Here is a 26,497-nt window from a genome sequence, read left to right as displayed (position 1 = left end):
GGAAAGTGCAGCCAAGAACCGGCACTTGCATTTCCCTGTGATCAGCGTGTCATTGGACACCGCTGATCACGTGGTAAAAGGCCGGTGGGATCGGCCTTTCACCACATCACGTGATCAGCTGTGTCCGTAGGACACAGCGATCACGGAGATCGCCGGGTGCGCGCCCCCTGGGGCGCGCAGGAGAGCGCGTTCTGAGAGGACGTCATATGACGTCCACTCAGAACTGGCCGGCCGCGGTGAAGCCGTCATTCGGCTATGCGCGGTCGGCAAGAGGTTAAGCAGGCCATACACTGTTACCCTAGGTTCACATCTGTGCATGTGGTGCCGCTGCGGATTCACACGAAAATCTGTGCACCTGCACAGAGAAGTGCGGACCCGCGGGTGGGTGCCATTAATTCTAATGGCACGCCGCCCGCACTGGAAAACACAATCGTACTGTGAACCGAGGTTCCTGTGCAAGCTGCGGTTTCGGAAAAAGTACAGGGACTTCTTTCCCTGTGTGTCACGGGCACGGGAGTCCATTCAAATGAATGGGCTCTCGTGCCCGTGCAAAACGCGGCCCGTACAACCACATAGATGTGAACAGGGTTAGTTTTTTTTCGTTCAGCCAAACAAGGTGGATGGAGGTATCCCCTCTCCTGGGTCATTCTTTGAGTGGCATTTGAGAATACAGCCATCAGCGGCTGCAGCCACTGACCAAGAAAGAATTCCAGCATGTCCCTTTTACGAAAATCTATCAAGTGATTGGCTTCTGTCAAGCGAGTACAACCACACACTGATCAAAATTCAGTCGATCTCTTCTGAACTGGGTAAATTTTGATCAGTGTATGGCCACCTTAACCACTAGCTGCCCAAGCCATCTTCTGACATACATGTAAAAATCTGCATTTTTTTTTTTGCTAGATAATTACTTAGAACCTCAAACATTATATATTTTCTGAGAGCAAAGGCCCGCAAAAAAAAATGTTTACTGTTGCAATTTTTCATGTCACACATATTTGCTCAGTGGTTTTGTTTTTCAAATGCAAATTTTTTTGAAAAAATACCTTTCATTGAATTTTAATGCACAAAAACGGTGGGGTTGATTTATTAAAGGCAAATAGTCTGTGCACTGCAAGTATACTACAAGTGCAGTTGAACTAGATCTGAGGGGAAGCTCTGCTGATTTCTATTATCCAGTCATGTTTAGAGTTACACAGGAGAACTGATGCTAGAATTATTGCTCTCGCTACATCGCTCGTGGCAATACTGCACATGTGCGGCATGATCATAGGTTCACATACTTTATGTGCGGGACCTGTGTATCGTCTTTGCACATGAGCATGGGGGGACAGGGGCGTTTTAAACTTTTTTTTTCATTATTTTTTTTTTTTACACTTTCCCTTTAAAATTTTTTTTTTTCTTAACCAACTTTATTGCTATCACAAGGGAAGAACAACATCCTTTGTGATAGTATGGGCAGTGACAGGTTCTCTTTATTGAGAAATCTGTGGTCTATTAGACCCCAGATCTCTCCTCTGCCCTCAAACGCAGCTGATTAAACCAAGGTCAGTTTGATCAGATGCTGTAAGAGCCAATAATAGCTTGTTTACAACAAACCAGACATGATGAAGATAGAGATGATCGGGGAGCGTAAATTCCTCCCTCATTTCTGTGGTCAGCCGATGGGACTGCCAGCTTCAGTCCCAGGCTCCCTGATGGAGAAGGAGAGCCTGGAAAGGTGGCAGGAATGGTGGGGTCCACCTTCCGCCATATATAAAAGTGATCCAACGACTGTAAAGCTGCTCGCATCACCTTTACATTAGACTGGATCGCTGGCTCTAAAAAAAGATACCAGTCTTGACTGTAGCTGCAGCCAAGATCCTGATAAAACCACTGAAACCAATAGACATATGGGTATGCTCTAAGGGCAGCAAGTGGTTAACAAGGATCTGTTAAAGCTGAACTCCAGCCACAAAAACTTTCATTTGGGAACATCCCCCACTATCCACAAAGGATACACATCCACGTTCTGTGTACCAAATGCCTTTGCAAATCCAGATATAACCTGGTGATGAATACAGCCTGTGCAGAAAGTAGAGCTGTGGGAAGAGCCCAGCAGGCTCCACCCACTACAGGCTGTCTGCAAAAAACTACAGAGGGGACGGAGACAAGACCAATCACTGGAGACAGAGCAGTAACCGGTCTTTATTACAAGTAGCTCCTGTACAGAGGCAAATTTTCACAATAAATTACTACAAAGATCTGAAAGAAATACATAAACCACACCAAGATTCAGGTAAGAAAACATATGATGAATATATTTAGATAATATTTTTTTTATCGCGTAATTCAACTTTAAAGTATAAGTTCACCTTTTGCTAAAAAATAATAAATGCACATTTTTTGCAGGTAAAAATATGTGTTTATTATTTTTTGTCTACAGGAGGCTCCAGGAGGCTATAAACCATTGCACCAGCTATCAGCAGATAATTGGTGCCATGCAGATCTCTTGCAGATCTGTCAGTATATCTATGGCAAACAGATACACTGACAGGGAGAATCAATCAACTGCACAGCACCGTGGTTGTTCATTGAGAACTACAGGCTGGCAGCCGCTACAGCTGTCAGGACTTGTAGTTTCTCATTGACAAAGGACTGTGAATGAGTGACGCGGCCGGGTGGGCGGAACCTCGCTCAGCCCCGATTTTTTTACATTTTGACAGCTGGCAGGAGGAGAAGATTCCCTGCTAGCTGTGAAAGCGGGGAGCGGGTCCGATCTATTCATAACATGTTACATATTACACCCTGAATATGGGTGTAACATGTAACATATTATGAAAGGTAAACTTATCCTTTAGGCCTCACGCACACAGGACATTAAAAAAAAAACCTCTCCTTGAAGCTGTCCTCCTGGCAGCAGCGTTTATGCAGAAAAAACGTCTGACGCTTGTAAAAGTATCTAATGCTTTTACAAGCATCAAGTGCTTGGGCGTTAATTAATTTAATTGGCCAGAATAATAATTTATTCTGGCCATTCAAATGAATGAACACTCAAGCGCTAAACGTGCTTAGCTTTGAGGCGTGTTTAGCAGCGGCATGTGTTATTTTCTGCCAAAACGCTGCTGCTCCTAGACGCACTGGCCCTAGGTTATTTTTCCTGTTGGTAAACGCTGCTGCTACTAAAAGCTTCTAAAAGTCTATGTGTGCATGGACACATTGGATAACATACGGGGCGATTTGGATGCAGTTAACAAAACCACCTGACGCCTCTAAAAGTGTCTGCAAAAATGCCCTGTGTGCATGAGGCCTTAATATGCAAATAGAAACTTTCTGCAAATTAGCTGAGCCTTCCCCATTTCCTTTAATACAGGTGCTGGGACACAGCACAAGCTATGAACTGTTATAAAGTCATTTATGGGTGGATTATACCCATAGAGGTACTTTAAAGTGTTACTAAACCCACAACAGTAAAATCAGTCTGTATATGCAGTAAAACATGCTAGTTATACTCACTGTGGAACCTAAGGGGTTAATCCTCTGCATTGTGTAAAAAGGTTGATCCTTTCTTCTCTGTTTCTCCCCTTTTTGAAACGACCACTACTTATCTCTAGACTCGACCGTAGGCATGCACATGCTCAGTTTGGTGCATATTGCTAGAGAGGATTTTCTTTTCTTGGCAGAGTGCATGTGATCAGCAGAGAGCCAATCAGCACTGTCCAGACAGAGGTCAGGGGTTTTGCATCCTCCTAGAGCAGAAAGAAAACTGCTCCTACAAGCTTTAGCTAGTGCTCTGCTGGACACTGATAGAAGTCACAAGACGGCTCTAACTGCTGATGAGAAAAGGTATTTATCATTTTATATTTACTAAAATAATAGCATTTCCATGTTCTGTGTACTGTGGGAGACCAGATATAGTGAATGCAGGGTCCTGGGTTTAGTAACACTTTAATGAATGTGATCTTGCCACCTGTTGACTTATACGTCATCTGCATACTGTCGGTTATCTAGTATGTCATTTAACTGCTATATCCGAAAAAAACAAACAATATTGTATTTTCATAGAATCCACACAATTGTTATAAAAGGACATTTTGCAAATTATGTTGCCATAGTTACCCAAACAGGCACATCTAGACTGGGCAAAATAGATATAGGTACACAGAGCTGTAGACACAAGTTCCCACCAATCTGGCATCTGATGAATCTGCAGATTTATGGATGTATCCCCTTGTGTCTTCCAGTGGTAACAGCACAATTGTCAGGACACATGCTACATTAACAGCCTCCAGACCAATGCTCAGATACGATACTTTTTTTAATTTGATAAAGTGGGCGTTTTATCTGCACACCCAAAACATCTACAATTGTATCAATACGACAATGACAAAAAAAAAAAAAAAAAAGAAGATGAAGAAGCTTTTAAAGCTCCCATTTCTGTCCCCTCTGGTGTATCAGTGTATGAAATATTGGCCACTTTATGCACTTAATGCACGACAACATCTCTCCGTCTCAACCATTTAACCATTTACACAACAGCGTACGCTACTTCTAGCACAAAGCGTCTGGGACGGCAAATTAATACAGTGCAATGCAGGCAGCTTTCTTCTATGCATTATCCAATCACAGATTTATCACCACAAAGCCTTGTAAATTACCCATCAAAAATACTGTGCATCATTACAATTAGTGAGATTGCTATTTTGCTCTATTCCATGGCTGAGTATAACTAGTCATTTCTGCTTATAATAGCCCTACGGTCCTATTATGCTGGTGCTCCTGTTACTCATCCTAGACGTTAACAGCTTTTTACGTGCTAATCGCAGCTGATGTTGTAATGCATTATGCTACATGCACTGCTTGCTGTATGTGATCCTGCCTTTATTGCAGTGTTTGGGCAACTGGCCTTTATTTTAAAGGCACAGATTACACTGTTCAACAGGTAAAAAGTTTTGGGCATAAAATTAGCTAATCTTACATAATTTTGGGGTGCTGGAAATGAAAATGACCCTAAAAAATGTTGATTGGCTCTAGTTTCCATGATATATTCACCCATCTAATGACGTAAACCATTCAAAATTATGATGCAACTTCAGCTGCATATTGCGCAATTGATACTGGTGATCAATAGAAAATTGCATGTATACTGAGATGATGCAATATTAGCCTTTAATTGCATCACTTCACTGCATAAAAGCTGCAGTATCTGTAGCTGATTGTAGTTCGACAGCGTCTTTACATTTCGTTTTATGCTTATATAGGCTACTCAGTAATGCCTCGAACTTGTGTGAATAAAGCAGATAATTTCTGCTATATCTGCATTGAAATAACTTTTATCTCACAAAAAAGGAGGATAACAGGAATGATTAAGAAAGCCTACAACTTGTATTTTGGCTGCAAGATAGGAGACCAGGACAAGAGCTGGGCACCACATATATGCTGCAATTCTTGTGGGACGGCACTGGAGCAATGGTTGAATGGAAAAAAGGCATCTATGCCTTTCGCTGTGCCAATGATTTGGAGAGAGCCAACAGATCATGTCAGTAATTGTTACTTTTGTATGGTGCCTCCAATTGTAAAAGGGCTAAATAAGAAGAAAAAGTTATCTGTGCACTATCCAAATATTCCATCGGCAATACGTCCAGTTCCTCATGGAGAGGGGCTACCAATTCCTAAAGCACCAGAATCCTTCGTGGTTGAGTCAAGTGAGGAAGAACCTGAAGCGTGTAGTCACGTGCAGTTGTAAGAGATAGCCCTTTCCTCGAATACAAGAGAAAAGCCAAGAGAAGCAAAATCGACACAAACTGAAGACAAAACTAGTGAGAATCCTAAGTATTAAAATGATTCAACTTAGCTTATGGCTATAATTTTTCTTGGTAATCCTATGCAATATATTATGCCATTTAGGCTTTGTTATGTAGTCAATATCACTTGCTTTATATTTGTGGAAAGACATCTATCTAATATAATTATTGTGCATTATGTAGTCATTACGCCTATAGTAGAAAACTTTCCGTTTACAGAAAAACTAGAGCCAATTGACAAATTTCATTGTTATATTTGAACTCAGAATGTGAAATTCATTAAGAAATGGATCCTTTTGTTTCCAAAACTGGCAAAAATTAAAATTTGTTGAACAGTGTTATCAGTTTAGACCTCCTCTACTTATACATTGCCTGCGTGTGAACTACTACTGACCTTAGAAATTGCCACGCATTTTTATAAAGTGGTGGAGGTGGAAGATGTAGTTGTAGAATCCGATAACCCGGGAGGTAAACAGCTCCCCAGTGAAAAACAGGTCCAACCAAAAAACAATCTGCAACAAAAAAACCCACAAATCCAAAAAAGCTGGGGGTGGGGAGGAAACATCAAGAACGGGAAAACCCTGACTCAAAGACAAAAATGGAAGCGACAATATATGAAGAGCTTCAGGTGTCCCAAAAGAGCTGAAACACAAAACCAACAATCAATAATGTACACAAATTAGATTTCACAAGGGAAGACTGATGAGTAGAATAACATTCTCAGCAATAATAAAAAAACAAAAATAAAGAAATACTGTACTTCAATCAAAATGTGTCATTTATAGACACACTCAATATATCAGGTTATCTTAAAATGTTACTAAACCCAGGACCCTGCATTCACTATATCTGGTCTCCCACAGTACACAGAACATGGAAGTGCAATTATTTTAGTAAATATAAACTGCTAAATACCTTTTCTCATCAGCAGTTAGAACAGTCTTGTGTCTTCTATCAGTGTTCAGCAGAGCACTAGTTAAAGCTTGTAGGAGGAGTTTTCTTTCTGCTCTAGGAGGAAGCAAAACTCTTGACCTCTGTCTGTACAGTGCTGATTGGCCCTGTGCTGATCACATGCACTCTCCCAAGAAAAAAACCTCTCTAGCAATACACACTAAACTGAGCATGTGCAGAATGGCTATGGTTCAGTGTGTGTTATCAGGAGATAAGACATGGATGTCACAATCGTGCTGTCAGGGAACGAGAAGATCACCGTGGCGCACGAATCTGCACATGCGTAGGATCCCGACAAGACATATAGGCAGGCGGGCACTAAGACCCAGGCGCGCCTGTCACCAATGACGGCGTCGAGCAGGCACTAGGACCCAGGCGCGCCTGTCGGCACCGGGCGGGCTATTTAAACCAGCTCTTGCAATGCTCACATTGTCGTATGGTCTTGTTCCTGTTGCTCCTGCTTGTTCTGTTCCTGAGATTGCCTTGTTGCCGACCTAGCCTGACCCTGATTGCTGTTGACCGTCTCCTGCCCTGATCCCTGGCTCACCTTGACTTCTCTTCTGCCTGTTCCTGATGATCTGACCTCCTGCTGCTGAACCTGGCCTGTGACCCGATTACTCTCTGCTTACTGCGCTGTACCGTTTGCCTCCACTGTTACCGACCCAGCCTGCCTGACTTCCACGGTGGCTATCTCTCCACGGTGTCATCCGTCCATCCATCCTGCACGGATCCATCCGCTGCTGCCAGATCTGCTTCACCTCTTCACAGCAGGCTCTGATCTGCGTCATACCACTGGCATTTACCTCTACCACAGCTGGGTGTACTCAGGGGCTGCGACCTGGTCTCAGCGTGCTCCAAGTCCATCCCCACCATCAGGGGCTCTGGTGAATAAGCAGACTGGGGCTTAGACTCCGCGCCCTGGGGAACCCCGGCCTGTGGATCTCTAGAGTCACTGCCAGTCGGTACCTGACACGTGCATACAAGAGCCAGGCACGGCTCTCACTGCGTTAAGAAGTCCTAAAGTTATCCCCTCATTCCCCCTCCCTCAGGAATGCGTTCAGCGTACCTTGCTAAGGGGCTGTCTATACAATCCTATTGCCAAATAAGGTAATTGGCTTGTCTGTTGTAGGAAGATCCCAGTTTATTTTGTGTAGACAAATAAGCTGTTATGCTTTGTGTGTAGACATAGAAGTGAGGACTGTCTGCGTGTTAACATCTAGCAGACCGAGAGAAAGCTAAGTCTCCTGCGATGAACCAACGAAACTAGCAGTCGAGACCAGAAATCCCTTTTAAGCTCATCAGACTTAAAACTGCTTAACCCCAGGCATCTTTGTGGGCAAGTACTTATGTACCTAAACTTCTTTCTGGTATCTGTTTGCTGTGCTGTTGTGCTCTGTATATTTATATATATATACATAGGTTACATCTTTTTTCCTTTTTTCTGTAAATATTTCTACTGCACCCTTTTGACCTTTTAGTAATACATTTTACTTTCTGAAAGTGTTGAATTGTTTCTATAGCTCTTGAATGTAACGTACGAATCCCTGCCGCTGAAGAGCGCTACTATGAGTGTTTAACCCTCTGAATAACCTGTCTGTGGAGTTAGCGGCATACCGACAATTAACCAATCATCCTAGTGTATTGCTGATATTACCGAGTTTCCTCTTTCTCTGTACAAAAAGGAGGTGGTGGCAGTGTGAAGGGTTAATTGCGTAATTAACCTGACCCAGTAACAATCGCGTCCAGGCTGCAGGTACACAGATTGTAGTCCATTAGCTGGAAAATCTTTGTGTAGGGTGCAGCCGGGCGTGGCATTGTTACCCACGTGACAGTTTTAGATTGGCTAGTCTTTCAGTCACGAGTTTGGTGAGAAGGTCTGGGGTCTGACGCCGTGCCCGTCACAAAAGACGTCATACATATATTGTTTTTTTAAGGACAAACTAGGCTTTCTTTTTGTGAATGTTGACATTTGAACAAGAGGAGGAGAAGATAAGTCGGGATCATATGGCCTTTTTAAACAATGCAGAGGATTAACCCCTTAAGTTCCACAGTGAGTATAACAAGCATGCTGTACTGCATTTACAGACTGATTTTACTGTTGTGGGTTTAGTAACACTTTAAGGAAAACCTTGGTGCTTGAATGTAGCTTTCATACAGTTTAAGTTACCCCCTGAATGACTTAGCTGCTCAGCACCCAGTTCACAGCTCAGCAGAATCAGCCTGCCTTGTGGCAGAATTTCTCTAATTGATGCCTCAGACTGAGCAATCTGATAAGGAATGAGTTATCAGCCAGACCCATTCATTCCCATGTGATCTCTTCTATTATCTGCTGTTACTATTACCAAACTGTTGTAATTTCTGCTTTTTTAATATTTAAGCCAACCATACTTGGACCAAAATTCAGGTGGTTCAGCAGGGACTGGTCAAATTTTGATTCATGTTTGGTCAATCTATTGATCAACTTCTGTGCAACCAGTCTGTAGGAACAATTCCACACAATCAGCCCCGCCAGCTGTATGTGGCAGCTCTGATCAGTGTATTCTGACAACAGGGAAGTATCCCGGCTGTCAAAATACAATAGCTCAGCAGGAGGGATTCCGCCATCCACATGGAGTGGTGGAGTGAAAAAAAAGACTAAAGTTTGGGCTGCCTAAGAAGTTTATTTATTTACAAAAAGGCTGCCCAAAAGACCGCACAGCAAAATCAGTCTGCCTTGCTACAAGATTTGTCTAACTCAGGGGTCAGCAACCTGTCAAACACGATCTACCTGTCAATCCTGGGCAGGTGAGGGGTAAATTGCCTCCCTTTCTTGCTGACCCCAGACTGCTCCTCCCACAGGGAAGAAAAAACTTAGTATGCTGCTGATAAAGGGGTACCGCCGGTCCCCCTGTGGAGTGCAACTGACAAGCAGAAGGAGGCGGAACCTGGACAAGAGTGAGGGCGGCATTTACTGGATTGGATCCCCTGTAATTATCTCTGCAGCAGCTGAAAGCTAACTTTTCCTCTTCTTCCCGTTGGCATTCAGCTGCTGCAGGGGGGCACAGATAACTCACTGTATTCATTCAAACTGTGTTTTACTATGCATCAGTTTGTGAATGAACAGTCCTGTTCATTCAGTCTTTGCAGCTGAGGCTGCAGAGATCGAGATTGATGATTGTGTCCTCAATCACTTTCTCTTTCTCAAATTTGAGACATTAGAGGTCTGTTTAGACCCCTGATATTTCACCCACCAACAGGGATGGTACAAAAATTGTAAAAAATAAAATAGTAAAATAAAAATATCCACCCACTGCTCTACTGACACTGTCCTCTGCCCTACTAACACCATCCACCGCTCAACTGACAATGTCCACACACTGTCCACTGCCCTACTGACACTGTCAGCTTTTAGGGTAGGCTAGATTTATATTTTCACAGTGACATTTGTTTTATCATATTTCCCCAGGTTTTCATTACTATTTAGTTAAGCCTTACTGTAAAAAAAAAGGCACTGAACCCAAGTGATCTTTGACCTCTTTCTTGTTGTTTAGCTAGATCTCCACCTCTAGAATGTTGCTTACCCTTGGTCTACTTGATACCTTAAACTGAGCTGTCTGATAAGGGATGAATCATCAACCAGACTCATTCATTCCCACATAATCTGTTCATTTATGGTTGCTTTTGAAATACTTAGGTGTTTAGGTATAAAAAAAACTGTACAAATGTGTCAGACTCTGCACAGCCTCCATAAATAATTCCTTTATAACCCATAATAACCCATATTAGACATATGTTTATTTTTTTTATGATCATCAGCGCCATCTACTGGCTATAATGCAGTATTGTCCAGAAATTCCTTAATCAGGAAATTCAGCATTGTGGCCACTAGATGGAGCTGATGATCATAAGAAATATAAACAGATTACAGGAATTATTCTGCAATGGAAATATGCAATGCAAATATTGTCTTTTTTTAGATAGACTCCTTGGTGTTGTTCACTGCTTTTTAAGTTGAAATGTGGTGCATGAGTGATAAATGTTGAAGATCTCCATTCCAGACAATGTTCCTGTGTAATGAGGGATACTGCAGACCTTTAACATCCCTTTATTTTTGAAGTATTGCAGTAAACTATGGTATTACAATATATGACATCTGTTATTGTAATTATTATTATTATAAAGGGTTTATATAGTTATGTAAACTAACATAATAAATTACAATTTACAGATTACATTATTCTTCTACATGTAATCAGTGAACATGCTGTGGCCATATGCATTTTGTGGGAGTTCCAGTTCCAGTTATCTACCTTAAATGGTATACTGTCAAGGTCCTACCTTTCCTCAGAGATTGTGTTGCTCCATGTGCTGGCATCCATCTTAAGTTACTGCAAAGCATGGTGGGAGCCTTTATGCTTTCAGGCCTCTGCGGCTCCTCCTCCAGAAGGGTGTGGATGATCACATTTAAGCCTGCTGTCTGCAGTTGCTCTTTGCATTCGTGTCCTGTATGATTGTGTTGCAGCAAGCTCTTGTTCTGTTCTCGTTGCTCTCCTGGTAACCGACTCGGCTTGGACAAGACTATTCTCTGCTTTATCCCATTACCTGACCTCCCGTTGCTGAACCCGGCCCATGACCTGAGTATTCTTGTCTACCGTCTTGTACTGTTTGCTCCGTTGTTATCGACCCGGCCTGTCCGACCACGCTATACATTTTCCATCTGGCTCCCACCAAATTTGATCATGAGGAAGACACCCCCTTCCCCCAAAATAAAACATGATCCGATTCTCTCCAGTGGGGGGAAAAAATCGCTTCCCGATTCCCCAGAAGGCAATTGAATTTTCCCTGGATCCACCACCCCTCGTGTTATTACCTAAATGTTAAAGTTAATGATGATTTAAAAATATTCCAAATAAGTTTACTGATTCTGAATATTTTGTATTTTTCTGACAGGGAAGCTCCTACTACCAGCAAAAATTACATCTCGAGGAGGAAACCCATGGGTATCTGTCATCATGTCATGGTTCTTGGTTCAGGTAATAGTTAATGAATTGTCATTTACAATTAAAAGCGTAAACTACAAAAATCTGCATGTAGCTGTCTAATACACGAAGCACATCATCTGTCATAACATGATTGAACAGTTGCTTTGTACTTTTCATTAAAGTGGAACAAAAGTCCACTGGACCGGGATGGGCTCACAGCATACTTACACATTACGGCACCATGCCCTTCTCCCATGACAGGTCTAGGCTCACTGTCACCATCCTCCCTGCTGCTGCTGCTTCTGTTAGATTCCTGCTTGCTCCTCTCCGGCCACTAGGTAGCCACTTTTGTTGTAATTACTGCACATGTGCACAGGAGTTTACATCATCCCCAACACCAGACTTCATTCTCAGCATCTCATTATACACTGCACTGTGCATGTACAATGTTAGGGACACGAGGATTTTTTTTTCAGCAAAACATTTCTTTTCTGGCAAATTCCATATAGTAGGGAGATTGTGATGGTGCATGTGAAGTAACCTGCTTTTTGTAGTAGCAAAGAGTGGTACTCCTTAACCTGTTGATGCCCATGTAATGGATATGTATGGCAATAATGGCCACAGACTGCACATATGCATCCGTGTGTTTCCAGGGTTTCTATGCTGCGAACGCACTCACTGCACTGAACTGTCATAGACAGCTGCCAGCCTATAGTAATGATCAGGAGCCTGTTGGGAATAGCTACCAATGATGTGACCACCATGATAGTCCACCACAATGGTCACATGATCAGGCAGCCCTTCCTGTCCCTCAGGCATCAAGACCCGGTTAAAGAGATGCTGAGGCTGGGCAGAAAGGGGTTAAGTTGCATGTCAAAGGTAAAGCCAACTGGTAATGACTGAACTGCAGGAAATGTTTCACATGCAATCCAGCAATGTGAATGACAGCCTCGGCTGTCCTGGGTCTCTGCCTCCTCATTGGCTGAGACAGCAAGCAGGAGCCATTGGCTCCCGATGCTGTCAATCACAGCCAGTCAGCCAGTGAGGAGAGAGAGGGGGTGGGGCCAAGCTGCGGCTCCATGTGTGAATAGACAAACAGAGCAGCGGGTGCCCTCATAGCAAACTGCTTGCTGTGGGGGCACCTGACAGACAGGAGGAGCCAGGAGAGCCTGCAGGGGACCCGAAAAGAGGAGGATCCAGGCTGCTCTGTGCAAAGCAACTACACACAGCAGGTAAATATAGACATGTTTGTTATTTAAAAAAAAAAAAAACTGAACCTTTAGAATCGCTTTAAGCTTTGACAATAAAACCTGCAAGCTGGTTTCTATGCTTGCACCACATTTTGCACCACGCAGCTTTAGTAAATAATCTCCTATATGTCAATACCTGTCCTTATGTTGAGGAAGGCTAGGCCCTTGTTAGTTACAGAGTGCTTTATTATTTTGTATCTTTTAGTAAGCATTAGGCCTTGTTCACACCAAGGCATTTTTTTATTGCTTTTTGCAGAAACACACTACAGTGCATTTAACATGGTTTCCTATGGGACATGTTCATATCTATACGTTTTTTCTGCCTTTGCGTTTTTGGAAAGGGTCAGGGACTTTTGTCAATGCAAAAAGCAGTGTCTTTGCTACAATAGAGTTCAATGGAGATGCTGCTGAAACACTTGAAGTGTTTTTGTTGCGTTTTTGCCATGTTTTGTGTATTTATTCTTCCAAGCAACAAAAACATTTCCCCTTTAACATAAAACCAAAAAAACACTGACAAAATGCAAAACACAGTAAAAACGCAAAGCGAAATTCAAAAAGCATTTCAAAAACATAATAAATAAATAATAAAGTGGATCAAAAGCAAACTGCATTGGTGTGAACCAGGCCTTATAATTAGGACAATTGCAGAAAATGATCACTGCTAGGCAAAACAGAGAACGTGTAGTCTTCTCCAACATACATTTTATCATGAGGTTTATATACAGATTTTGATTGTTTATTTTATGTGTAGTACCAATGTATTATACAACACACTATAGAGAGTACATCAGATCCATTCCCATTCAAATGTGTAATGTCCTGATCCGACTTTCATCCAGCACAAATCTCATCTTTTCTAAAGACAGAGGGCCTCATCTATCAGGAAGTCAGAACCAAGAACTATCTCGATACTAACTGTGCCAAAAGAAGTTCATAATATATGCTGCACAAGCCAATGATCAATAGACAGGACAGTCTCTACCGACCTACTCTGATAATTGCAGCATATTTATAGTTCGATTACAATTATATTAATGACATGACTTCTTATAAACAGAACCCTGTTTATGTACAGAATATATATGGTCGGTATACTAACAAAACAAATTCTCTCCTGTAATTAATATCAACATTTAACCATTTGAGGGCTGTGAGCATAGGAGATACACCTTAAAAACGTCAGCAAATTTTTTTAGGCCATATCTCCTATGTTCGACTACTTTACCCCTGCTGTCACCCCCACCACTCTTATTAGCAATTACTGCCAAAATCACATCTGGGAATTGCTGTGTATGATCAAGGCTGCTGTTAGAATCCACAGGGTCCCATACAGCCAACCTGACAGGACCTCCTCCCCCAAAAAACACAGTTTACTATGCTTCAGGTATGAATGAACACAGTGAGTGATCAGTACCGATCACATATTGTGTTCATTCGGGAAAGGGAAAAGCTGGTAAATGTGACATATTTACCTGACCCATCGCCCACTTTCCATCCTGTAGGATCCTATTGTGTGCTTGCAGCTTCTAGTGGGAAGGAGAGGAGGGAACCCAGCAGCATTGTAGGGGTGGGGGCACACAGGGGGGCCTACAGCAAGTGGAAATGTATGGTGCACAGGGAGGGTGATGGGTGTGGCTGAGGGGTAATTACTGGAACCAATCCCTTGTATGACTCTCTCTGCAGCAGCTAAAAGCCAGCAAGAGTGAGAGGAGAAAAAGACAACATTCAGCTGCTGCAGAGAGAGCCATACAGTGGAGTGGTCAGATGTCCAATCAGATGTCAGCTATTGTCGGCAATTTAAAAAATTACCAATCTGGCAAAAACAATGTGGGGTTTCCCCCCAACATCCATACCAGCCCCTTCGGATTTTAAGGGGAACCCCATACCAAAGTTAAAAAAAACAGCATGGGGTTCCCCCCCTAAATCCAGACCCTTATCTGAGCATGCAGCCTGGCAGGTCAGGAAAGGGTGGAACCGAGTGAGCCCCCACACACACACAGATCTCCTGAATCACACTAGGCCACATGCTCTCAACGTGTGGGGGGTGCTTTGGACCCCCCAAAGCATCTTTTCCCCATGTTGGTGAGGACAAGGGCCTTTTCCACACAACCATGGGCTGTGGTTGTGGGGGTCTGCAGAAGAAGACTTATCATAATCTGGAAGCCCCCTTTAACAAGGGTGCCCCCAGATCCTGGCATCCCCATGTGAATGAGTATGAGATACATAGTACCCCTACTCATTCACCAAAAAAGTGTCAAAAGTGGATAAAAACTCAACGTCCTTTGTTAAAAAAAAATTCAACGTAAATCACGATAAACGCCATCACCACCAACAACGAAGAAAAAAAAGAGCTCCATTCCTGACAAAGGTATCCACCGTCTGACAGCTCCGCCGCCAGACAGCTCTTAAATAAGCTAAGGGGCGGAGCCACCCGGTGAGATCAGCAGGGGTGACTTTGCCCCCTAATGACATCATCAACTCAGCATGCCTTAACAACCAGCTTAAAACCACATCCCGACTGCCCTATAGCAGATATACTTCTACAGGGTGGCAGGGGTGTGCAAAATCACGTATATATATGTGATTTTGTATCTCCGTGTAGGGGGCATGCGCAAGCCACGCACTCGCCCTAGCCGCACCACCATTCGTGACCGTGGCTGCCAGTTAGCAGGTCCCAGCTGGTGATTCCCCGCCTGCGCCCATCGATTACCGAGTATCTCCAACGGCGAGGAGGACTGCTTTGTATACTAACAGTTCTCCTCTCTGTCGGCTCGGGCACACTGCTCTGGATGGCTGTGCACAGCACAGCCATCATGAGCAGTGTGCTTACAGTGAAGCACCAACACACCACCCCACAGTAAAACACTCCCAGCACACAGTTAACTCTTTGATCGCCCCTTATGCTAACCCCTTCCTATCCAGTGTCATTAGTAGTACAGTGTCAGTCCTTTTTTTTAGCACTGATCACTGTATTGGTGTCACTGGGGATGTCAGTGACACCAAGTCAGCTCCCGCCAGTGTCAGAATGCCCGGTGCAGTTCTGCTATAAGTCGCTGATTGCCGCAATAACTAGTAAAAGAAAAAAAAAATTCCAATATCTATACCGCCATTTGTAAATGCTATAACTTTCATGTAAGCCAATTAATTTACACTTACTGGGATTTTTTTCAGCAAAAGACATGTAGCAGAATAAATTTTGTCCTAAATTTATGACAAAATTAGATTTTTCCATTTTTTTACTGGACATGTTTAATAGCAAAAAGTCAAAAATATTGTTTTTTTCTCAAAATTGTTGGTCTTGTTTTTTTATAGTGCAAAAAATTAAAAGCGCACATGCCATCAAATACCACCGAAAGAAAGCTCAATTTGTGGGAAAAATAGGACTTAAATTTCATTTGGATGCAGCGTTGCATGCGTTGTGCAATTGTCAGTTAAAGTAACGCAGCGCCGTAATGCAAAAAATGGCCTGCTCAGGAAGGGGGGTAAATCCTCAGGAAGTGGTTAAAGTCACACAAAACACAACACGCAAAATGCATAAAAAAAACACACATCAAAAACACAATATTTATTCCATTGAAGTCTATTACATTCAAAACGCAATCCTCTGCAGGAAAAGCAGTCCCTGAGCCTTTCAAAAATCGCAGCGGCTCAAAACGCACAGATGTGAACTGTGTGTTTTATAGGAAATAATGTTAAATGTACTGTAGTGCATTTCTGCGAAATGGAAAAGTGTGAAGCTAGGGTAAGTATGCTGCAAGTAAAACTAAGGCTGCACCACTATTATACAATTACTTAGGTTTGACCTCTCACACCTTTAGATGGTTTTTTTTGTGTCCCAGATGCTAAAACACTGCAATCAGCAAATTTTAACACTGATGTGTTATAAACTAAGCTTCTCATTCCTGGCTTCACCACCTGTCACTGCATGTTCTTATTTCTATAGGGTCATGTGACCCTCCCTAGCAGTCTGATTATGTCCATATTTCTGTGCTCAAAGTGGTACTTTTTTGCATGGAAATATGTATTTTTTTATTGTAGGCCTGTAATTTTTAGGAATAACTCACTGAAATCTGTCTGAGCAAGAGTCTACTAAACATCCCGGGTATGTTACAATTTGAAACACGAAATCATAAATTATAATTTAATAAATAATCATAAAAAATAATAATATAATAATAATACATTTAATTCAATAATATAATCAAACCAAAAACACCAAAATTTGAAATAGAGCGCCAAGTTCGCACATCACTGAGCAAAGTCGCAAAATCCCCACGAATCATTATCACTCAATTCCGCAAGTAGTTCTAATTTACTATCGTTCTCTAGCTGGTCTAAAACCGCTTTTGACCTAAAGGGATGCTTTTTGCACACCAAGGACATTTCTCAGTTTCCAGGCAGAAAGAACAGTAAAAATGCAGGCAGGGCACAGGACAAAGCACTAGGGACAAAATGTATGTGAAATGGTTTGATACAGTAATGTTTTACTATGTGATTTTAGTGAATGTCACTTTTTGTCATTTTCAAATTTCCCGCCGTTCCGTCCCCCGTACGTCCCGACGCTCGCAGGGGACGGAACCCAGATGACAGATGCCGGCATCCGCCGGAGGACATTACAGGGGACACTGCAGGAGGGACATCGCGGGAGCGCAGGACAAAGTAAGTGAAGAACAGATCCCGGAGCAGCGCCGCATGGTAAGCCTGAGTGTAGCTCGGGGTTACCGCTTGTGGTACTGAATCTTTACCCCGAGCTACACTCGGGAATACCGCTAGGGAGGTTAAAAAGGAAATTTAACCATAACAACATGATAAAAATAATGTTTTTTAGCAAGGAACATAAATTCCACATTAATAATTATGCTCGCACAAATAATGTGTGCTGTAAATTGCCTCCAGAATTGTTCCTGTTTCTTCGTGTTGGAGGCTGCTATTTTGCTGAGGCCTAGAGTCCTGAGCAGCAATAAATCTTTAGGCTGTGAACTACATTTTTGGCATGGTGCCTAAAAATAGAGAGCAACTGAACATGTGCAGAGCTGGGTGAGACAGAATTTTACTGGATTTTAAACAGTATAGGCATTTATTTCTAATGTTTTACATAGCTGTACCTGCAAAAGTGGCCAGCCTGAAGTGCTGAATCGACATGACTTAAGTCCCACAGCACACTTTGCTCTAAAGTGACCATTTCTTGTTATCCTTTTACCTGCCTATCCAATAACTACCCATCTTATTTTTACCAGTTGATTTTATGATAATGTACCCATTTTTGGCACACATACTGCAATATCTGAATATTTGATCTGATCAGCATTGATAATGTCCTACACTTTTTCCACTAATGGTGCCCATAGATGAGAAATCATTTAAAAATCTGTCACTTGGACAGTTTGTTCATTTTTCGTCCAGGTAATGGGCACAAATCAAAAAATCAAAGGAAAAGTTTGGAAAACTTCTGCTGAATGGATGATAGATTGAAAGGTTAATGAGTTTCTTGCCTGTTAAAAATTAAACTGTTCGTACTTTGCATGTGTGACACAACAAATGGAAAACAGATTCATTTATGTCCATTAAACGATTTATCTTTCGAAAATCAGTTCATACATGATGGCAACATCGTTTGCTCTGACAACCGTGTAAGTTTTCAAAAATGCATTTGAATGATTTTTTTACTAGTGTATGGCTAGCATAAGTCTGTTACAAATGTAATGGAGCTGCTTTAGGGTCCTTTCAAATGGGCGTTCCGTTTTCTTCATCACTTCAGTCACGTTTTTTCAAAGAAAAAATGGATCCTTTTTCAGCAGTTTTTTCATTAGTTAACATCGTTTTTTTCATCTGTTTTTCATCCGTTTCCATCCATTTTTCATCCGTTTCCATCCATTTTTCATCCGTTTCCCTCCATTTACATCCTTTCGGTTTTTTTTTTCAGAAAAAAAAATGGGGTTTTTCTTAAGGATGTTAACAGATGCGGACATTAACGTCTTATGGAATCTGTTGGAGTAGTATCATATTCACAGGTCATTAATAATTAGAGAAACAAACACCTGGTAGCCATAGTTTTCAATGGGCAGAGGAATTATGCCTCGTGCACACTATAAGAAAATCATCTGAAAATTTTCGTACGAGGACCGATCATCCGATAATCGGATCGTCAGTACACAGCTTTCGAGAGCCGATCACGACAATTCGTACGACAATATCTAAAGGGACAAGCGCACAACATTTTCTCGTACGACACCAGATTGCACGATTTTCGTTTAATCAGTACAGTAGTCGTCTGAAAATACAATACAAATACAACGCAATACATGACATCACTTTCGAATTTCTTTTCTTTCAAAGGCGAATTTTCGTACCTTTAGTAACCTTTTCCCTTTCGATGTGAGACTAGCAGGCGAAAACAAACGGCCGATCGTTCGTCCGATATTCTCATCGTGTGTACGGGGCATTAGAATGCTTTCCTTTTGACCTCCGTGCTTGCTAGCAATAAGGCCTTGTCTGACAGCTGGTGGACCCCACATTCGTTTGTCACAATGTTGTTCCAGTTAGGCTGTTTTTCGTGATCCAATTTTCCACTTGTCTAGTACATGAAATCAGCTTCCATTGATTGTTTTAAACAAGACTGATTAATTTATCAGTTGAGGAGTAATTACACATGATTAAAGCTTAGCACTCCCTCCCAGCACTCTCCTTACTATGGTCAGTATGCGCCAAGTACAGCTCTGTCTAATGCCACGCTCATCACAGCCTCTGACAGCCTGGCATTGATTACTCAGAGATCCGTTATGTTCAGGCAGGGTGTCCTGACAAACTAGTGGTCACACTGCCTGCTCTGCAGAAAATTGATAAGGGGGGAACATTTGAAGTTATAAAAATGCAAAAAAAGCTGAAATTGAAGTGAAAAGCAAAATGAAACAGATGATCTGAAATCAGCAGCTACAGAGGCTTCAGAGTGAGAAGCTTTATTGGAAAAAAATGCTAATGTGTAAAAGTGTTATATGACTGCCTTGGCATATTTATTCCATTTGGGATATTTATTCCATTGATTGTATTTTTATTGTAATATGTGGAATATCAATAAACAAATAAATAAATGCCCATATACCTGTTGTTACCAAGTTTGTAAATAATAATATCCCTATGAACATATGTTTTACATTGAAACAGAAGGTTCGGATGTGAATTGAAGCAACATAAAATTCTGCTTGCTGCAGTAAGAATGTCCAAAGACACACTGCTGAAAAATATTTGCCTGTTTTATCATCATCTCATCAGTTAGCAGTGTAAGTAGGATTTAGAGGCTGAAAACACATTGTACTAAAATGAACGAAGGCTGGCCAAAGATGGTTAATTTTAATGAATTGAATATAAAAAAGAACAAAAAATGATTCCTCCATCCACCTCGCCCCCCCCCCCCCCCCCGCTGGGACATTTTATTCTGACACAGGACCCTCCAGTGTCAGAATACACTGATCAGCAACTGCAGCCACTGATCAGCAAAAGTTTCCATGTGATGGAGCAGGCCAATCAGATGCCATATGGTCTGTCCTGGAAGCACTGATGGAGGAGAGGGAGAACAGCAGGGATTTCATGTCTCTGGATCACTGGAACAGCTGCAGGAGCCCTGACAGCTCAGAATCGCTGCAGGTAAGTACAGCCGGAGAGGTGGGGTTTGGTTGGAGGGTGTCCGGTGTTCACCATGAAATTTGTTTTCTGTAAAGGTGAACTAACACTTCAGCATTAGTCCTGTTATGTATTCGATTCTGTATAAATGCGTACTAAATATTAACATAAAAGTAATGAGTTCTTCCAGAATTTGGCCCAATTCTTCCCACAGTACTATAGCAACAGAGTAGTGGTAACAAGGAATTTGTACTGTAGGAAGTAAAGCAGGTACACTGTGTAATGTTACTCCCTTTATTTTATGTACGGCCCTCTGGGCTTAACATGGAAGGCTGCTACTGTTCAAGAACAGGACCATATATATAATTATTCATGTTATTTTGTATTTTCCTAAAATGAGCCAATATAGCAATCTAATATTATAAAGTTTGACAATTTCTGGATTTTATTTGTTCTAATTAGTATTAGTTACTCCGAGGGTTTTAACAATTTGCATTTCTGGACAAGACTAACAAATGTAGGCTTTGTTTTTTGGACCGTTAAAAAAATATTTGCTACGCTGTCACTGGCAACCAGTACAGTGATAATGTTACACCTTCTCTTCATTGATTAGTCATTATACCATAATTAATTCTTTAGCTCTGCCACTATTGAACCAGAAGCCATAACGTGCTCGAAAGAAAATGTGATTAGAGGAACCTGTTGTTTGTACAGGTTTTGCTATACATATAGAAGGTGGCAGGGAAAAGCCTTGTATTCGCAAGAGAACACAGAATAAATAGCTTATCTGGAGCAGTGTTTCTCAACCTTTTTCCAGTCAGGGCGCCCTTGGAAAGTATTTTCAGTCTTGAGGTACCACAATCTAAGGCTTGGTTCACATTACTGTCTTTCGGGGAACACGTGCAAAATTGTGTGCGCTGCCAACGGGCAAACAAACAGTGCTGCTCTTTAGCAGACACGCAGGGTTGTCATTATTTCTTAGTGCAATGCATTTTCGATGGGTCGCAGTTTAAAAAAAGGGTCGGAGGACATGTTGTGGCCATGGCTGGAAGTATACCCTAAGATGAATGGAGGGTTACAACAAGTGGTGAGGAGGTAACACACCACTTGTTAAATGCCTCTGAAAAGCGTTCCAAGCTTTTCAGAGAAGCGTCAGTCTTTGTTGGTATTATTAATAAACCCTAACAAGGCATACACAGACACATATATACAGACGTACTGTACATACACACAACCCCACATACATATACATATATACAGTATCTCCCAGAAGTGAGTACACCCCTCACATTTTTGTAAATATTTTATTATATCTTTTCATGTCACAACACTGAAGAAGTTACACTTTGGTACAATGTAAAGTAGTGAGTGTACAGCTTGTATAACAGTGTAAATTTGCTGTCCTCTCAAAATAACTCACAAAGCCATTAACGTCTAAACCGCTGGCAACAAAAGTGAGTACACCGCTATGTGAAAATGTCCAAATTGGGCCCAAAGTGTCAATATTTTGTGTGGCCACCATTATTTTCCATCACTGCCTTAACCCTCTTGGGCATGGAGTTCACCAGGGCTTCACAGGTTGCCACTGGAGTCCTCTTCCACTCTTCAACAAGGACATCACGGATCTGGTGGATGTTAGAGACTTTGCGTTCCTCCACCTTCCATTTGAGGATGCCCCACAGATGCTCAATAGGATTTAGGTCTGGAAATATGCTTGGCCAGTCCATCACCTTTACCCTCAGCTTCTCTAGCAAGGCGGTGGTTGTCTTGGAGGTGTGCTTGGGGTCGTTATCATGTTGAAATGCTGCCCTGTGGCCCAGTCTCCGAAGGCAGGGGATCATGCTCTGCTTCCGTATGTCACAGTACATGTTGGCATTCATGGTTCCCTCAATGAACTGTAGCTCCCCAGTGCTGGCAGCACTCATGCAGCCCCAGACCATGACGCTCCTACCACCATGCTTGACTGTAGGCAAGACACACTTGTCTTTGTACTCCTCACCTGGTTGCCGCCACACACGCTTAACACCATCTGAACCAAATAAGTTTATCTTGGTCTCATCCGACCACAGGACATGGTTCCAGTAATCCATGTCCTTAGTCTGCTTGTCTTCAGCAAACCGTTTGCTGGCTTTCTTGTGCATCATCTTTAGAAGAGGCTTCCTTCTGGGACCACAATGCAGACCAATTTGATAAAGTGTGCGGCGTATGGTCTGAGCACTGACAGGCTGACCCCCCACCCCTTCAACCTCTCCAGCAATGCTGGCAGCACTCATATGTCTATTTCCCAAAGACAACCTTTGGATATGATCCTGAGCACGTGCACTCAACTTCTTTGATCAACCATGGTGAGGCCTGTTCTGAGTGGAACCTGTCCTGTTAAACCGCTGTATGGTCTTGGCCACCGTGCTGCAGCTCAGTTTCAGGGTCTTGGCAATCTTCTTATAGCCTAGGCCATCTTTATTTAATTCTTTTTTTCAGATCCTCAGAGAGTTCTTTGCCATGAGGTGCCATGTTGAAATTCCAGTGACCAGTATGAGAGAGTGAGAGCCATAACACCAAATTTAACACACCTGCTCCCTATTCACAACTGAAACCTTGTAACACTAACTATTCACATGACACCAGGGAGGGAAAATGACTAATTGCGCCCAATTTGGAAATTTTCACTTAGGGGTGTACTCACTTTTATTGCCAGCGGTTTAGACATTAATGGCTGTGTTGAGTTATTTTGAGGGGACAGCAAATTTACACTGTTATACAAGCTGAACACTCAATACTTTACATTGTAGCAAAGTGTCATTTCTTCAGTGTTGTCACATGAAAAGGTATAATAAAATATTTACAAAAATGTGAGGGGTGTACTCACTTCTGTGAGATACTGTATATACATACATACGTGTACACACACATACACATATATACATACTGTACATACATACACACAGCCTTTTTAAAAACAGCAGTACTGTACCTGCACTCGCAGGGGGTACTGCACTGCTGGCTAATGCCTTCTAGAGGAGGCAGAGAGCTCAGAAACCCTCTCACCCTCTCTAATGCTTTCTCCTCACTGTCCTGATCAAGCTCCTGCTGTGTCAATGTACAGTTTGGCAGAAGACCCGGAGCTCAGTCAGAATTCCACAGCACCCTGCTTGAGAAAAGCTGATATAGAGCATAAACATTTTAAAAGACTAAAAGCTTAAGATGCCAATCTACCCAGCTTTATTTCCATTTTTATGGTCACCACATACAACCACTATCCAACCAAACCTAAAAGGCACAACCAATCAGGCAGTTTAAAAAAAACAAAATTAACCACTTGCCCTCCGGAAGATTTACCCCCCTTTATGACCAGGCTATTTTTTGCTATTCGGCACTGCACTACTTGACAATTGCGTGGTCATGCAACACTACACATTTTTATACTTTTTTTCACATAAATAGAGCTTTCTTTTGGTGGTATGTGATCATCACTGGGTTTTTTATTTTTTGCAAAAAAAACAAAAAAAAGAGAATTTTTTTATATCGAATAAAAAAAATTAAAAAATTAAATTTCTTCATAAATGTAGACCAAAATGTATTCTGCTACATGTCTTTGTTAAAAAAATCCTAATAAGTGTATATTAATTAGTTTGCCTGAAAATTATAGCATCTATAAACAATGAAATCTACTGGAATTTTTATTTAGTTATTTTTTTTTATACTAGTATTGGTGGCGATCAGCGACTTATAGCAGGACTGCGACAGTATGGCGGCCATTCTGACACTAAGGGGTTGATTTATTAAAGCTGGAGAGTTCAAAATCAGGCTCACGTCTGCATAGAAACCAATCAGCTTCTAACCTCAGCTTGTTCAATTAAGCTTTGGCAATAAAACCTGGAAGCTGATTGGTTTCTATGTAGAACTGAGCCTAATCTTGCACTCTCCAGCTTTAGTAAATAAACCCCTAACTGATGCTGGGTGGGAACTGACTAACTTCCACTCACATCCCCTGTGACACTAATACAGTGACCAGTGCTAATAAAAAGCTCTGACATCAAACTAATGACACTGAGTAGGAAGGGGTTTTGATCTAGGGCATTTAAAGGGTTAATTTAAGCATGTTAGGGAGTAATTTAACCTTGTACTTTGTTGTGTTTTACTGGGGGATATGCTGTTTTTTATATCCCTGCTTTGCAGAGAGATAAAAACCAGCACATCCCTGCTGAAAGGAGAGAGATCTGTGTTGTTTACATTCACAGATCTCTCTCCTGTCAGTTGCTCTGCCGATCACCAAGTCCCGGGCATGAATCGCTGGCTGGGACACGGTGATTAACGGCGTGCGTGCACAGGAGAAGTTACTGTATGGGATTGATCTAGCTGAAGGGATGAGCAGACGATTGGGTGAGTAAATCTTTTTTTTGTTCCCCTAGACCAGGGGTAGGCAACCTGAGAGTCGCAATACTACAAGTTCCATCATGCCTCTGCTGTCAGTTTTGTAATCTTTGCAATGCCTCATGGGAAATGTAGTTCCACAACAGCTAGAAAGCCGCAGGTTGCCTACCCCTGCCCTAGGCCATAACAAGCAATTAACCCTGACAGTGCAGGCACATCCCTACTGCAGAGGATAATTTTTTAGTTACCTGGATATCTTAAACTTATATTTTAGCATAGTATAAACTTTTTTATTTTTATTATTGAGTGGATTCTGGCATACTGCAGAACACAATAATGCCACTTCAGGAGGTATACTGTTTTGATATAAGCAGCTGACATGAAGTGTACTAACCTTGTAGCCCCCCACTGATGCATAAATATGTTTTTGTAGACTGTGTACCTCTCTAATACATAGCATATCATAAATGTCAAATATCTGATAACTGGCTCCTTCTACAGTATGCTATACATTGCAGTAATCAGATACCCAGTTTAGTATGATTCAAGTACAAGCAGTACTGACTGCACAGTAATGGTCTAGACTGGACAGGTCTATTTTCCTTCCATTTTTCCTCCCAAGCAAATACAATTTTCTCTGAAAATGTCCAGCTGAAAAACAGTATTCTTTGTGTTAATGCACAGATCCCAAAGCATTGATTCAGTACATATTATGCTGTGCACCTGTTTCTCACTCACTTAACTGTTTACAGAAAATGTTTGTACAACTATAAAAATGACAAATGTGCCTTACAAGAGGAATAAAAGAACAGTAAAATAAAAAGCAATTGGAAAATAAACCAACAGCATGTAACTGTGAGCTGTAGCTTTGGGCCTCGTAGTGAATGAATGTGTTACAGGAATGAGGTAGCCTCTTGGCATTTCTTTACTCCCAATTGTTCCTATCTATAGAACCAACAATTAGTAGACTTATTAGCAGCAGAACTATCCAATTGTCAGAATTGCAATCACAATGGATGATGGCATTCCTATATAGTCTACAAATCATCTTTAGCAATTATATGAAAATTGTGACAGCTAAAAATGGATTAATCAGTTTCCTCTCTCCGTGTAGAAGGGGCTATTTATGAGTCTACCCACCTGTTTCTCAACAAGTCCACAATTTACCAAAATGCTTGTACAGCCATAAAAATGACAGATGTACCTTGCAAGAGGCATAAAAGAACAGTAAAGGGAAAAGGAATTGAAAAGTAAACAATCAAGATGTCTTTCAGTGTCATGCCTTTCCAGCTCTATACAGATTTCAGATGACAACAGGGTTTGCAAGTTTACTGGTAATATGATTGTCATAGTATTGTTAAAAACCATCAAGTGAACTGCACACATTTAAATGGCAGTATTGGTGGTTCTTGCCATACTGTCGGCATTAAAGGGCACCTAAATTTCTGCTAGTGCCATCATATGTATAGTTCAGTTATATCATAGTTCAGCATACATATAACACATGTATTGTGATTGACTGTCTTTTCTGGTTTTGGAGGGTGGCCTCTATTTGCGTGAAGTT

At 41.7% G+C, this 26,497-nt stretch overlaps 1 protein-coding gene across 1 annotated transcript in view; it reads left to right on the top strand.

Moving 5' to 3' along the window:
* LOC149460081 (solute carrier family 12 member 9-like) overlaps nt 1-26,497 on the top strand; it is a 303,029-nt gene that overhangs the window by 152,328 nt on the left and 124,204 nt on the right. Inside the window, exon 8 of the mRNA XM_089680094.1 lies at nt 11,664-11,746. Within this exon, the coding sequence (XP_089536220.1) occupies nt 11,664-11,746 (83 nt within the window). The remainder of the gene's footprint in view (nt 1-11,663; nt 11,747-26,497) is intronic.

Source organism: Staurois parvus, unplaced genomic scaffold, assembly GCF_062004578.1.
Source record: "Staurois parvus isolate SC_StPar_1 unplaced genomic scaffold, SC_StPar_1.0 ptg000235l, whole genome shotgun sequence".
Lineage (NCBI taxonomy): Eukaryota > Metazoa > Chordata > Amphibia > Anura > Ranidae > Staurois > Staurois parvus.
This window is presented reverse-complemented; position numbering and strand designations above follow the sequence as displayed.